General features: G+C 43.4%; 1 protein-coding gene across 3 annotated transcripts in view; it reads left to right on the top strand.

Annotated features, from left to right (window-relative positions):
- RAD54L2 (RAD54 like 2) overlaps positions 1 to 14,841 on the top strand; it is a 120,788-nt gene that overhangs the window by 84,698 nt on the left and 21,249 nt on the right. For all 3 annotated transcript variants that reach the window (XM_012771424.3, XM_012771439.3, XM_012771438.2), the window contains 9 exons: positions 4,179 to 4,380; positions 6,428 to 6,567; positions 6,651 to 6,767; positions 7,149 to 7,375; positions 8,804 to 8,986; positions 9,119 to 9,252; positions 11,544 to 11,740; positions 13,515 to 13,857; positions 14,524 to 14,701. In XM_012771424.3, coding sequence (XP_012626878.1) covers positions 4,179 to 4,380; positions 6,428 to 6,567; positions 6,651 to 6,767; positions 7,149 to 7,375; positions 8,804 to 8,986; positions 9,119 to 9,252; positions 11,544 to 11,740; positions 13,515 to 13,857; positions 14,524 to 14,701 — 1,721 coding nt within the window. The remainder of the gene's footprint in view (positions 1 to 4,178; positions 4,381 to 6,427; positions 6,568 to 6,650; positions 6,768 to 7,148; positions 7,376 to 8,803; positions 8,987 to 9,118; positions 9,253 to 11,543; positions 11,741 to 13,514; positions 13,858 to 14,523; positions 14,702 to 14,841) is intronic.

Below are 14,841 nucleotides of genomic sequence, written 5' to 3' on the forward strand. Positions count from 1 at the left end.
CACTCACTCTAGCCTGGGCAACAAAGTGAGACTCTGTCTCAAAAAAAAAAAAAAAAAAAAAAAATTTAGGTTTGAGTTCTCCACCCAAATAAATATTGCTACCCAGCAAGGCTGACCAAGGCCCCAGAGCTTTGTGTTCTCCTAGACCATTGATTGTGGTTGGGAGTATGGAGTCTCATGGAGTTAGGTAGACCAGTGTTTGAGGAATAATATCTTCCATGAGAGAGCTACTGAATCCCTGTTTTATGGATATGAGAACTATGGCTCAGAGAAGTTGGATCGATGAACAGAGACTACAGTATTTGGAGCCAGGACTGTTTGACTGCAAAGCTCATGCTCATAGGCAGGTCTTTTAAATTTTTAGGGGTTAAATGTCTCATATTTAGAAGGAAGGGAGCAAAACTCAGTAGAGTTATTATAAGAGAGAAAAGGGATGATACAAGAAATGAAAATCATACTTTGTACCTCGAATAGTAGAAGTCATAGTAAAAGAGGCAACTGTTTTATATATAGTGTTTACTATATGCCAGGCATTCTTTTAGTTCTTTATTTAGTCTGCCTCATATAGTTATCACCACAACTCTTTGAAGTTACTATGGTTGTTCTCTTTTTATAACTGATGAACAGAACAGCTAGAGTTCACACCCCATCAGCTGGTTCCAGTGTCCACACTGACCCCCCTACACCCTGTTATCTCTTAGGAAACATTAGTTTTTAACTCTATGCTGTTCTAGAATGTGGCATCAATATGAAAGGGATCATAAGGAACCTGGAATGGTAATATGGTGAGGAAGACGTTATACTGAGCTACAGAAGGTGAGCAGTAACAGAATGTCTCAGATACTCTCAATTCTCTGATTCAGCTACCGACTGGTGAGATAGCCCATTTGTTATTTGTTAGTGGTGGCTTAGTGCATAGGATAATGATCTATGGTACATCTTTCTTTCAGCTTAGGGACATCAGCTTAATAGTTTACTCATCAAGAGTTAATGATAACCCTGCCTGTATTTATCAAAGCCTCTAGGGTTTTTTTTTTTTTTTTTTTGGAGACAAGGTCTGTCTCTGTTACCTGGGCCAGAGTGTAAGTGGTGTCATCGTATCTTACTACAACCTAAAACTCTTGGGCTCAATCAATCCTCCTGCCTCAGTCTCTAGAGTAGCTGGGACCACAGGTGCACACCACCATGCCCAGCTAATTTTTCTATTTTTTGTAGAGACAGGGTCTTGTTCTTGTTCAGGCTGATCTCCAATTCCTGGCCTCCAGCAATGCTCCCACCTCAGCCTCTCAAAGTGCTGGGATTACAGGAATGAGCCATTTCACCTGAGCCCTCTAGGGTTGAATTTAATATCAGTGTAGACACTTGAGTCCATATTGATCTTAAAAAATTGTTGAATAGGCCGGGCGCTGTGGCTCACGCCTGTAATCCTAGCTTTTGGGAGGCCGAGGCGGGCGGATTGCTCAAGGTCAGGAGTTCAAAACCAGCCTGAGCAAGAGCGAGACCCCGTCTCTACTATAAATAGAAAGAAATTAATTGGCCAACTGATATATATATAAAAAATTAGCCGGGCATGGTGGCGCATGCCTGTAGTCCCAGCTACTCGGGAGGCTGAGGCAGAAGGATCACTCAAGCCCAGGAGTCTGAGGTTGCTGTGAGCTAGGCTGACGCCACGGCACTCACTCTAGCCTGGACAACAAAGCGAGACTCTGTCTCAAAAAAAAAAAAAAAATTATTGAATAAATAAATGGAACAAATATCCCTTGCGGAAAAATTTCAAATAATAGATGTAGAAGGAAAGATGGAAATAGAAAACTACCATTAAAATGCCACAGTAGTAATTGCTCCAGGCAAGATCCACTGATGAACATTAAAATTAGTGGATGAAACTTTTAAGAAAGAATATTTCTCCCAGAAAAATGGTTTTACCAAAAAGAAAAAAGGATATCTGTATAGCCTCAAATATTTGTTTTTTTGTGGTTTTAACCTATGTCCGGAAATTCTTTGATATTCTACTTTCCAGGAAATAGAACTTAATTCTCTTCCCCATGAATATGGGCTGGGCTTAGTGATTTGCTTCTAATGAATAAAATATGGAAGGGGAAAATAGTAATTTTACAGTGGAGAAACTTGATAGATACCACTTTAACCAAGTGATCAGGGTGTGTAAGTCATATTGATATCATGTACTCCTGTTAAAATGTGATGTGAAAGGACACTTCACCTCTATGATATTCTTCTCCCAAAACCGTAATCTCAATCGGATCATGAGAAAACATCACACAAACCCAAATGGGAGACAGTTTATAACACGCTTGACCTGGGTTGGGTGTTTTTTGAAAAAAGTGTCAAAGTCTTGAGAGACAAGAATCAACTGAAAAACTGCCATAGTTTAGGGGACACTAAGGAGACATAACAGTTAAATGCAACATGGTATCCTGGATGGGATCCTATAATAGAAAAAGAATATTAGTGGAACACCGATGAAATCCAGATCAAGTCTATAGTTTAAAAGCAAACAGCCGGGCGCGGTGGCTCACGCCTGTGATCCTAGCACTCTGGGAGGCCGAGGTGGGTGGATTGCTCGAGGCTGGGAGTTCGAAATCAGCCTGAGCGAGACCCCGTCTCTACTAAAAAAATAGAAAGAAATTAATTGACCAACTAAAAATATATATACAAAAAATTAGCCGGGCATGGTGGTGCATGCCTGTAGTCCCAGCTACTTGGAAGGCTGAGGCAGGAGGATCGCTTGAGCCCAGGAGTTTGAGGTTGCTGTGATCTAGGCTGACGCCATGGCACTCACTCTAGCCTGGGCAACAAAGTGAGACACCCTGTCTCAAAAAAAAAAAAAAAAGCAAACAAAAAGCCACCAAAGAACCCAATAAAATGAGTCCTTCCTGCCTGAGAGCCAAATGGCACTGTCTAGAGCACCTCAGTTCCAACATTTATTTTCTAGTTTTGAATTCTTCTTACCTTTGGCAAAGACCTTTTTGTTGTGTAGTGTCTGTATCTGGGAGATCTGACCGATCTGGGGACAAGCTTGCAGGCTGTATGGCTCTCAAGGCCTGCCCACCCAGTGAACAGAATGCTACTCAGGAGAGGGATATGCATATGGACTCTCCCACTCAAACCCCAGTCCTTACTGCTGTTTGATGCCACAGATGATATTCCCTCTGCCAGGAATCTCTTCTCTTGTCTCCCTTGTCTCTAAAGTTTTACCTTTAGACATTCTACTTATCTTTGAAGGCTTGACTTGCATTTAACCTCCTATGTAATTGCTGTGTGGTCATCACACATGGTAGTGTCTTTTGTATTCCTGTGACCTTACCACAGTTATTCTTGGTTTAGTTAATTACTTCTGGCTGAAAAAATAATGTCTTAAACCTTTAAGTTCTTTAGGTCTGTTGACCTGCCCCTTCTGTGATATTTAGCACACCTTGCGATGTTTTGTCTATGTTTGTACATGCTCTATACGTGTCCCTAAATAGAACACAAACTCCTTGAAGGGAAGAAGTCTTACAAATATCTCTTGAAGCATCTAGATTAAATGGTTTGCAAGTTGAATGTGGATGCTTTTTTCTTCTTCTTTTTTAAAGACTAGTCAAGTGTCATAGTGAGAAGGGTGAAAGAATAGAACAAGGAGTTTGGTCTGTAACTGACTGTGAACAATCAATTGAGATAGCTAGGGATACCTTTAGACAGCCATGTGAGTGCTTTAAGACATTGAAAAGAGAAGTAGTCTCCCTGTTGGCAAACAAGAGGTGAAGGGACTTGCTTAGAGTCACACAGCTGAGTGTGATCTGTATTTGGAACCTAGCTGTTCAGACTGTGTCCCTTTCTGAGCATTCTAAGACTATGAAGCTTCCTCACTCTGATTATACTGCTAACCTATAGTAAGAGTGATGCCTGTCATTGGTACTGGGCCTATTCTGGGCCAGGCTTAGTTCTAGGCATGCACACTATTTAGTCCTCAAAGAGCTCTGAAATGTGGGCATTACCACCCTCGTTATATAGATACATCCACTGAAGTTCAGAGAGTTATAAGTAATTTGCTTTAGGTTATCTATCAACTAATAAGTTCCTGAGTTGAGATTTGAACACAGGTATGCCTGGTACCAAAACCCATCCCACATCCCTTGCCTCCACCCCTGAAATTATCCTCTTTCCCCTTGTTTTTTCAGACCCATCCCTGGAAAGCATGTGTGGCACAGAGCATGGCCAGCTGGGGGAAGATGGGCAGCGGCCACCACGGTGCACTTCAACTACCTCATCTCAGTCTGAGCCATCAGAACAGCTTAGGCGCCACCAAGGCAAGAGCCTAGCCTCTGAAGACCCCAAAAAGAAGAGAGCTCAGAAGCCCTCCCACATGAGGAGAAACATACGGTGAGCTATGTTCTGTTTTTTTTTTTGTTGTTTGTTTATTTGTTTTGGGTTTTTTTTTTTTTTTTTGAGACAGAGTCTCGCTTTTGTTGCCCAGGCTAGAGTGAGTGCCGTGGCGTCAGCCTAGCTCACAGCAACCTCAAACTCCTGGGCTCAAGCAATCCTCCTGCCTCAGCCTCCCGAGTAGCTGGGACTACAGGCATGCGCCACCATGCCCAGCTAATTTTTTATATATATATCAGTTGGCCAATTAATTTCTTTCTATTTATAGTAGAGACGGGGTCTCGCTCTTGCTCAGGCTGGTTTTGAACTCCTGACCTTGAGCAATCCGCCCGCCTCGGCCTCCCAAGAGCTAGGATTACAGGCGTGAGCCACAGCGCCCGGCCTTGTTTTGGTTTTTTTGAGACAGAATCTCACTTTGTTGCCCTGGCTAGAGTGCTGTGGTGTCAATCTAGTTCATGGCAACCTCAAACTCCTGGGCTCAAGCGATCCTTCTGCCTCAGCCTCCTGAGTAGCTGGGACTACAGGCATGCGCCACCATGCCTGGCTGATTTTTTTCTACATATTTTTAGTTGGCCAATTAATTTCTTTCTATTTTTAGTAGAGACGGAGTCTCGCTCTTGCTCAGGCTGGTTTCAAACTCCTGACCTCAAGCGATCCTCCGGCCTCAGCCTCCTAGAGAGCTAGGATTACAGGTGTGAGCCACTGCACCTGGCCTTAATATGAGCTATGTTCTGAATGAGAGGAAGAGGGTAGGAATAGAGGTAGTATCTTCATCTTAAGGCTGTTAGTAGCAGGATTGGTTTGGGTAAGAGAGTCATCTCACCAAAAGAGAAAAGTGCCAGCTGTGTGTTCCCATAATAGTGAAGCTGCAGCTCAGGACTACTGGGCCTGGGCTGTCAGAGAATGCAGAAGGGCCTTGATCACCTCTGGGGAATATCCCACTCTCTAAGCCCTGGGTGGCAGCCCAAGGATGATAGGATATTCTGAATTGGACTTTATTTATTTATTTATTTATTTATTTATTTATTCATTCATTCTTTTTTTGAGACAGAGTCTCGCTTTATTGCCCAGGCTAGAGTGAGTGCCATGGCGTCAGCCTAGCTCACAGCAACCTCAAACTCCTGGGCTCAAGCAATCCTCCTGCCTCAGCCTCCCGAGTAGCTGGGACTACAGGCACGCGCCACCATGCCCTGCTAATTTTATATATATATATTAGTTAGTCAATTAATTTCTTTCTATTTTTATAGTAGAGACAGGGTCTCGCTCAGGCTGGTTTTGAACTCCTGACCTTGAGCAATCCGCCCGCCTTGGCCTCCCAGAGTGCTGGGATTACAAGCGTGAGCCACCACGCCCGGCCTGAATTGGACTTTATATTTCTTCTTTTATTTTTGCTTGTGTCTCAAAATGAGATTTTGAAAAGTTGAGTTCTCATCTTTTTAGAACTCAACTTCAGATGGTGGGGGACTGTCTGGCCCAAAATAGGGCTTCTTCCTTGAGCCAAACGATGAGCAAATGTGAACTTCTTTAACTATCCAAATCTATCCAAAACTATTCAGTGATTCCTTCTATCAAATAACAACTTGTACCTTTGAACAGAGGAGATAAATGATATCTTTTTCTCCTCCTGCGCCCACTTTTTTTTTTAAACATGACAACTTGAAAATGTTGCTTTAAGTTTGGGAATAAGGATGTAGAATCCCTATACTCCTTGTTTCTTTTCCACCTGACAACTTTGTTTTTGGTACTGCTTTTTAGCTTTGTGAGTATTATACTGTTTTACTCATGATCTGTTATATGCAAAGCTGAACTGGCAGGAGTATCTGTCAGGAAGTTAAATAATATGGGAAGTATGTTAGCCCAGAACAATCCGAGTTTGATATCATATATTTTTTTTAAACACCACATAGGTGTAGTGGGGCTGATGTGGCTTCTCCTCCTCTCACCTCAGTTCTCTGAGATCAGCAATGGTGATTTCCCTCTTTAGCTTGCCATTATATTGCCCAAATCTTAAGTGAACCCAAATGCTCTCTCTGGATTTAATGTTTAGAAAGCTACTCCGGGAAGACCAATTGGAGCCAGTTACCAAAGCAGCACAGCAGGAAGAGTTGGAAAGAAGGAAGCGCCTGGAGCAGCAGAGGAAAGATTATGCAGCCCCTATCCCTACCCTTCCCCTGGAGTTCCTCCCAGGTAAGCCCAATGCTTCATCATTTTGGGAAATATGTTAGAACTAAATGTGGTCCTGACATTCCCTTCCATCTTTCTTTTCCTAGAGGAAATTGTCTTAAGAGCAAGTGATGGTCCCCAACTACCTCCTCGGGTCTTGACCCAGGAAGTCATTTGTTTGGATAGTAGCAGTGGCAGTGAGGATGAGAAAAGCAGTCAAGATGGTAAGATGGAGCCAGAGGTACCTCCCCTTTCTCCTGACCCAGTATTTATCCTAAGAGATTGGCTGTATCTTTGAAAAGAACTCAGTTCTTCCTTATTCAGTTTGGGGCCTGGCTTTCACAAATTTCCCTGAGTCTCCTTGGTAAATGTAAGTTTTATCTCCTGTCTTAACTGGATGTTGGAAGATAGAAATAAGAAAAATCAAATTTTTTTGAAGTGATGGCAAGTTCTTTTTTTTTTTTTTTTTTTTTTTTTTGCACAAGAATAAGGACTTGCAAGCAAGTTCTAACTTTAAGTTTCTAGCTTTTCTTCTCTGACAATGGGCAATAAATTATCTCCACTCCCTGGGTTTTTATTTTTGTTTTGTTTTTTTGCTGTCTCAGAGGTGATTGAACTGAGCTCTGGAGAAGAGGACACTCTGCACATTGTGGACAGCAGTGAGTCTGTCAGTGAGGAAGATGAGGAAGAAGAGAAAGGTGGCACTCATGTAAATGATGTCTTAAACCAGCGTGATGCTCTTGGGCGGGTCCTTGTCAACCTGAACCACCCTCCAGAGGAGGAAAATGTCTTCCTGGCCCCGCAGTTGGCACGGGCTGTGAAACCTCATCAGGTACAGCAAATCTGGACTCTCCTCTCCTTTTCCTTTCTCTTTCCTTGCTGTGGACATTGCCTGCTGGTGGTTATTAGCATCACAATCTGTGAAGTACTTGTTTGGTACCAAGATCAGCTTGGAAAGGCCTGATCCTTCAAGCAGGATTCCTGATGAATAGAAAGAGACTGAGAATGGGAAGAGATAGGCTTCAGATTGCCCTACCATGAGGGAAGCACTGGATCTCTTGGCCTAATAATTTTGAGTCTTCTGTAGGATCAGCAAGACTAATTGAGACACTCTTGAGAGTGGTGCCTTGATTAGGAAGGTATTGTTATTTGTTAGTGGTACCAGGAGAGATGTGGAAGTTAGAGGTCAGAGGGACTTTGTAATAGGAGGGAGCAAAGTAGTTTGTGTTGATCCAGAGTGCCTAAAACCAGGACCAGTGAGTGAAAGTTCCATGAAGACAGAGGTTGACTCAGCTTACAGATTCCTTTTTTTTTTTTTAATAGATATATCATAGTTATATATATTTTGGGGGAACGTGATATTTTGATACATGTATACAGTGTATAATGATCAAATCAGGATAATTGGGATATCCGTCACCTCAAACATTTATCTTTTCTTTGTTTTGGGAATGTTATAGTTCTTCTCTTCTAGCTATTTTGAAATATACAATAAATTGTTAACCATAACAATTGTTTCCCTACTATACTGTCTGAAAACTGGAACTTATTTCTTCTATCTAACTATATTTTTGTACCCATTAACTATCGTCTCTTCATTCCCCATCCCCCTGTTTCTAGCCTCTGGTAACCATCATTCTAATCTCTATCTGTACAAGGTCTGCTTTTTTAGCTCTCACATATGAGTGAGAACTTGTGATATTTGTCTTTCTGTGCCTGGCTTATTTCACTTAATGTAATGAGCTCCAGTTCTCTCCAGTTATTGCAAATGACAGGATTTCATTCTTTTTTAATGGCTGAATAATATTCCATTGTGTATATATGCTACATTTTTATTATCCATTCATCCATTGATGAACACTTAGGTTGATTCCCTATGTTGGCTATTGCAAATAGCTTAGCTTAAGAGCTCTTAACAACAAGAGCTTGCCCTTATGAAATGGACTGCCTGAGGGGGTGAGCTCCCCAAATTCAAGGGCAGCCAGGTTGAATGAAAGACCCTGTCACTAATTTAGTACAGAATCTTGCATCAGAGGGACATGGCACTATACCAGGTGAATGCTTTTTTGTTTTCTCCACGAATCCTAGACCAGCCAGTAGACTAGTCAGGATACAGGGAAACTTCAACGGCCATTCACGCCAGCTATCTGTTATAATGCTTGCTCATTTACTTAATTCTGACTAATTCCAAAGTAAATAAAACTAGAGCCCTGGTCCTTGCCAGCTCCTCTGACATTTGCCTTTGTTTGTCCCTTGTTAGATTGGTGGAATCCGGTTCCTGTATGATAACCTAGTGGAGTCCCTGGAGAGATTTAAGACCAGTAGTGGCTTTGGCTGTATCCTGGCCCACAGCATGGGTCTGGGGAAAACTTTGCAAGTGATCTCCTTCATTGACGTCCTCTTCCGCCACACGCCAGCCAAAACAGTCCTTGCTATTGTGCCGGTAAGAGTTTTGGGGAAGGCTCCACGTAGTCACTCCTCTGAAGGCTTTGAGCTAATACCTAGGCACTAAAAGGCTAAATGAGCTCTAAGCTTGCTTCTTAAAACTCTCTCTTTGGACTTGATTTTCTGATAGGTTAATACTCTTCAGAATTGGCTGGCAGAGTTCAACATGTGGCTTCCAGCTCCTGAAGCCCTTCCAGCTGACAACAAGCCTGAAGAAGTCCAGCCTCGGTTCTTTAAAGTTCACATATTGAATGATGAACACAAGTAGGTGGCCTGCTCTTTACTCTCTGTCCCTTTCATTTTAGACTTCTGCCCAGGATCCAAATGTTAAGGCAGTCTATCTGAGTATATAGCCTGTCCTCCCAGATTCCTTTTGGTTTATGTGCCCCTCTCTCTGTTCTTGCTACTTATTTTTCTCTCTACCTAGCTTTTCAGGAAAGCCAGAATTAAGTACCATGTTTCCCCAAAAATAAGACCTACCCATAAAATAAGCCCTAGCAGGATTTCTAAGCATTTGTGCAATATAAGCCTACCCCAAAAATAAGACCTAGTGACTGGTGTGGCTACGCAGATTATCTGCACAACCCATGCATTTCATTGCGGAGCAGTAATGACAGCTACTATCCCAGAGGTGACCAGAAAGGTGCGGGCAGCCCCACCAACAAGGTCGGCTCCCCCTGTCAGGTCCCGGCCATCCTGTATGTGCTGCAAGCTGAGGCTTTGAGGAGAAAATAACACATCCCCTGAAAATAAGCCCTAGGGTGTCTTCTTGAGGAAAAATAAATATAAGACCCTGTCTTACTTTTGAGGAAACACGGTAGTTAGGGAAGTTTCTGGTGTTCAGCTTTAGGATGCTTTTATATCTTGAAAAATTTGCAGGCATGGTCATATTTTCCCATACGTATAGCAGTAAAATTCAACATGATGGAATGGAACTTAATGTCTTCTAACTTTTATATTTCACTTTTCTTAGAAACCTAATCATCAGTCTCTTTGAAGCACTGCTCTACGGTTGACTTTTTTTTTTTTTTTTTGAGACTAGGTCTCGCTCAGTCGCCTGGGCTAGAATGCAGTGGCATCATCATAGCTCGCTGCAACCTCAAATTCCTAGGCTCAAGTGATCCTCCTGCCTCAGCCTCTTGAGTAGCTGGGTCTAGGAATGTGCACTACCATGCCTGGCTAATTTTTCTATTTTTTGTAGAAACGGAGTCTTATTCTTGCTCAGGCTGGTCTCGAACTCTAGGCCTCAAGTAATCCTCCCGTCTCGTTTCCCAAAGTGCAAGGATTACAGGTGTGAGCCACCATTTATAGCCTACAGTTGACCTCTAATGATACAAAGCTTTGAAAAGTCCCAGCCTTGTTTTTGTTCTACATTTATTTATTTATTTTATTTATTTATTTTTGAGACAGTGTCTCATTCTGTTTCCTGGGCTAGGGTGCCATGGCATCAGCCTAGCTTACAGCAACCTCAAACTCCTGGGCTCAATGATTCTCTTGCCTCAGCCTCCCAAGTAGCCGGGACTACAGGCACAACCCACCATGCCCGGCTAATTTTTTTCAATTTTTAGTTGTCCGGCTAATTTCTTTCTATTTTAGTAGAGATGAGGTCTTGCTCTTGCCCAGGCTGGTCTCGAACTCCTGAGCTCAAGTGATCCTCCTGCCTCAGCTTCCCAGACTGCTAGGATTATAGGTGTGAGCCACCACGCCTGGCCTGTTCCACATTTAAATAAAATTATTTATATTTCCATGCTATCAAGTCAATCTGATTTCCAAAAATCTAAAGCTATTTCTTGATCCAGGCCACCTTTACATGCTACCCTTTTCCCTCATTGGCATAAATAATTGAGAAGATAAGTTTTACTTGATTTTTTACAGAGACTGCCTTTTGTGATCTTTGGTCACACATATCAAAATGAGGAGACTATGAGTGACTCCACAGGTGGTTGACCACCTGCTCTGCTTTCTTAGATTTATAGGACTGCTAGTCCACATGCATCTAATGAAATATAGTGAGCACATAGGCATTTGGAAGTCGAGTGATTGTACTGAGAATCATCTGTTCCCTGTGCTCTGCCCCTTTATTGTTTGTCTATGGCTCTTTATTCTCTGGAGCCCAGGCAGGTGAACAACAGAATGTTGTCCTTCCTTCTGTGACCTTGTAATTTTCATGAGAATGACTTGAAACGCTTCCTCAAATGTTGAATTGTAGTCATGCATATATGTTCAAGGGGGTTGTCATTTCCTCTTGGCTTGTGCCATTGAGTTACTGTGTTTCTTGCTCTTTAACCATCAGTGATCCAGTGCAATCCTCAGTGCAGTTTGTGTCTGGGATGATGGGAAAGTCCTTGGGCAGCTGGCCAGCTTTGTGCTTGCTGCCACATGGAATCTTTGGCAATAAGGAGTTCTGATACCAAATCAGCACAGCTTTGATTGTGAGGAATTCTTCATGGGGAGCAGCAGAGCAATGATGCTTTACTTCTATTCACCATTTTATAAAACAACTTTGTTGAAATATAATTCACTTCTCACAAAATTTTCTCTGTTTGCTTTTGCAGGACAATGGCATCTCGTGCTAAAGTGATGGCTGATTGGGTGTCAGAGGGTGGAGTGCTGCTGATGGGGTACGAAATGTACAGACTCCTCACTCTCAAGAAATCCTTCGCCACAGGTAGACCGAAGAAAACTAAAAAACGCTCTCATCCGGTCATCATTGATCTTGACGAGGAAGATCGACAGCAGGAGTTTCGGAGAGGTGGGCAGCCTATGATACTCTTGGTGGTGTTTCAGGAAAAAAGAAATAATGTCTGCTGATAACACCTAGTCAGGTGTGAAGTGCATTATTTATTTATTTAATTTTTTTTTGAGACAGAATCTTGTTTTGTTGCTCAGGCTAGAGTGACTGCCGTGGCGTCAGCCTAGCTCACAGCAACCTCAAACTCCTGGGTTTAAGCAATCCTTCTGCCTCAGCCTCCCAAGTGATTGGGACTACAGGCATGCGCCACCATGCCCGGCTAATTTTTTCTGTATATATTAGTTGGCCAATTAATTTCTTTCTATTTATAGTAGAGACGGGGTCTCGCTCTTGCTCAGGCTGGTTTTGAACTCCTGACCTCGAGCAATCTGCCCACCTCGGCCTCCCAGAGTGCTAGGATTACAGGCGTGAGCCACTACATCCAGCATGAAGTGCATTATTGATGTAAGTTGTCATGAACCAGAAATCGTGGTCCCCAAGATGGGCAAGACAGTTCCAGTGGCTCTCCGAAGATGCTGCTTTCTCTGCAAGCAGTACAGTTTGGTTAGACCAGGCCACACACTGGCTTGGAATGAGACTCCCTTGTCCATCTGTCCCTGTTTCTCTCACAGAACAGTCAGAAGAGTAACTAGCCCTTTACCACTTCCTAAAGATATTCTGAGAAAGCATTAAGAAAATCACCAGTATAAAGACAGAGTAGGCCGGGCACGGTGGCTGACGCCTGTAATCCTAGCACTCTGAGGGGCCAAGGCAGGTGGATCATGTGAGCTCTGGAGTTTGAGACCAGCCTGAGTAAGAGCGAGACCCCATCTCTACTAGAAATAGAAAGAAATTAATTTCCCAACTAAAAATATATATAAAAACTTAGCCGGGCATGGTGGCGCATGCCTATAGTCCCAGCTACTTGGGAGGCTGAGGCAAGAGGATCGCTTGAACCCAGGAGTTTGAGGTTGCTGTAAGCTAGGCTAATGCCATGGCACTCTAGCCAGGGCAGCAGAGTGAGACTCTGTCTCCAAAAAAAATAAAACAAAATAAAAATAAAGACAGAGTAGCTATAATGTTGTTTGTGAATTTATAAAAAGAATTTATCCCAGTTGCTTTTAGTGAAAACCACTCCTCTCGTAGTTCTAGTTCGACTCTCCTTTTTAAGGGACCTTTGTTCATTTGGGGAAGAAAGTTTTTAAGGGTTCAGAGGCCTCTTTTATAGATCTCTTCATCTATGAGATTGTTTGTTCTAGGTTTGCTTCTATGGTAGAACTGGGATGAATTTGCCATTTAGCAATGAGTAGAGAATAACTGCGGGAAGATCCTGTCCTTTAGCTAGCTCCTACCAGCCAGCCCTCAGATGGAGCCAAGACGCTGGCAATGGTGAGAGCCCACGAAGTGTCTGGATTATTTCCCATTGGTTTCATCTAGATGCATTTTTAATCCTAGGCTGCACTCTGTAAGCTCCCTTTCTCTGTTGCCCAGTTGGTGTAAGCCATAGCGAGGATTGCAAGTCAGTTTTATTCTTAGCCTAAAGAAAAATAAAATAAAATAAGGAAAGGAATGGGGGAAAAGGGATTTTTATTGCAAGAGTCAACAGCCAGGTTAGCATCATACCAAATGTGCAGGAGCTTGAATGGCTGGCTCCCTTCTACTAATGGGGGCTGACTCTTGCTTTCCTGCTTCCTTCATTTCTTCTGTCTCCTCCAGGGTGCACCCCTACTTCTCATATTATTGACTAAGAGCAGGCCCTCTCACCCTCTGACTCCGGATCCTCTTCCCTCCCTAGAGTTTGAGAAGGCCTTATGCCGCCCTGGCCCTGATGTGGTGATCTGTGACGAGGGACACCGCATCAAAAACTGCCAGGCCAGCACTTCACAGGCTCTGAAGAACATTCGCTCTCGGCGCCGGGTGGTGCTGACTGGGTACCCCCTGCAGAACAACCTTATTGAGTACTGGTGCATGGTGGACTTTGTGCGCCCAGACTTCCTTGGCACCCGGCAGGAGTTCAGCAACATGTTTGAACGCCCTATCCTGAATGGGCAGTGTATTGACAGCACGCCTCAGGATGTCCGCCTCATGCGGTACCGGAGCCATGTCCTGCACAGTCTCCTGGAAGGCTTTGTGCAGAGGTGAGCCACCCTCAGGGCCCTGTTTTCTGAATCCTCAGAGGGTCCTGGTGCAATGGCATGCCAAGGCTATTATGTGGGGGGTGGGGGAGGGGATGTTATAGTAGGGGAGCTCCTTCCTAGTGGGGCAGTAGTAAAACTTCCTTTGTGTGAATAGCTAGCAGATGATGGATATCAACTGTTTCAGTCCTCTGAAAGTTTGGTGCTTCTCTCAAAGTTAGGGTTATTAGAGATGCCTATCTTACTTACAGAGAGAAGCAAAGAAAGCTACCATTCTGCAGACTCGGTTAAAAGAATAGAAGTGGTTTTAGGGGTATTACCTTATCAGTATCAAGTATCTCAGTAGATATAGCTTAAGCTAGTCTAAAGCAGTCCTTCATTTCCTTGTTAAGATAGCATATATGGAGAAAGCTCAGAGAGGCAGTCCTAAATTGGGGTAAGAACCTCGAGTTCCCCTGATCTCTGTCATCCAGTTGGTCTTTACTTTTCATCCTTGAGATGAGTTTCTTCTTGGTTCTTGTTGACCTACTCTGTATTATTGCAAGACCACAGTGCATGTTGAGATCCTCATGAAGGAAGTGTGGCAGGAAAACAAGGTTCTGTTTTTATCTTGCACTGACCCCTTCTGGCTGTACCACCTTGCCACTTCTAATCTGTTTGCCTCTGTAGGAGAGGCCACACTGTGCTGAAGATTCATCTCCCTGCCAAGGAAGAAAATGTGATCCTTGTGCGGCTCTCCAAGATCCAACGAGATTTGTACACACAGTTCATGGATCGCTTTCGGGACTGTGGTAGCAGTGGCTGGCTGGGGCTGAACCCTCTTAAGGCTTTCTGTGTGTGCTGCAAGGTGCATTGGGGCCTCAGGGAAGATTGAGATGGGGGACTAAAGATGCACGTGGTCCTGAGGGAGTTACTCCTACTGGGAGTCCTTGATAAAGGAAGAAAAATGTGAGAGGGGGCCACCTCAGTTCACTACTTTGGAGGATT

The sequence above is a fragment of the Microcebus murinus genome, chromosome 1, assembly GCF_040939455.1.
Source record: "Microcebus murinus isolate Inina chromosome 1, M.murinus_Inina_mat1.0, whole genome shotgun sequence".
Classification (NCBI taxonomy): domain Eukaryota; kingdom Metazoa; phylum Chordata; class Mammalia; order Primates; family Cheirogaleidae; genus Microcebus; species Microcebus murinus.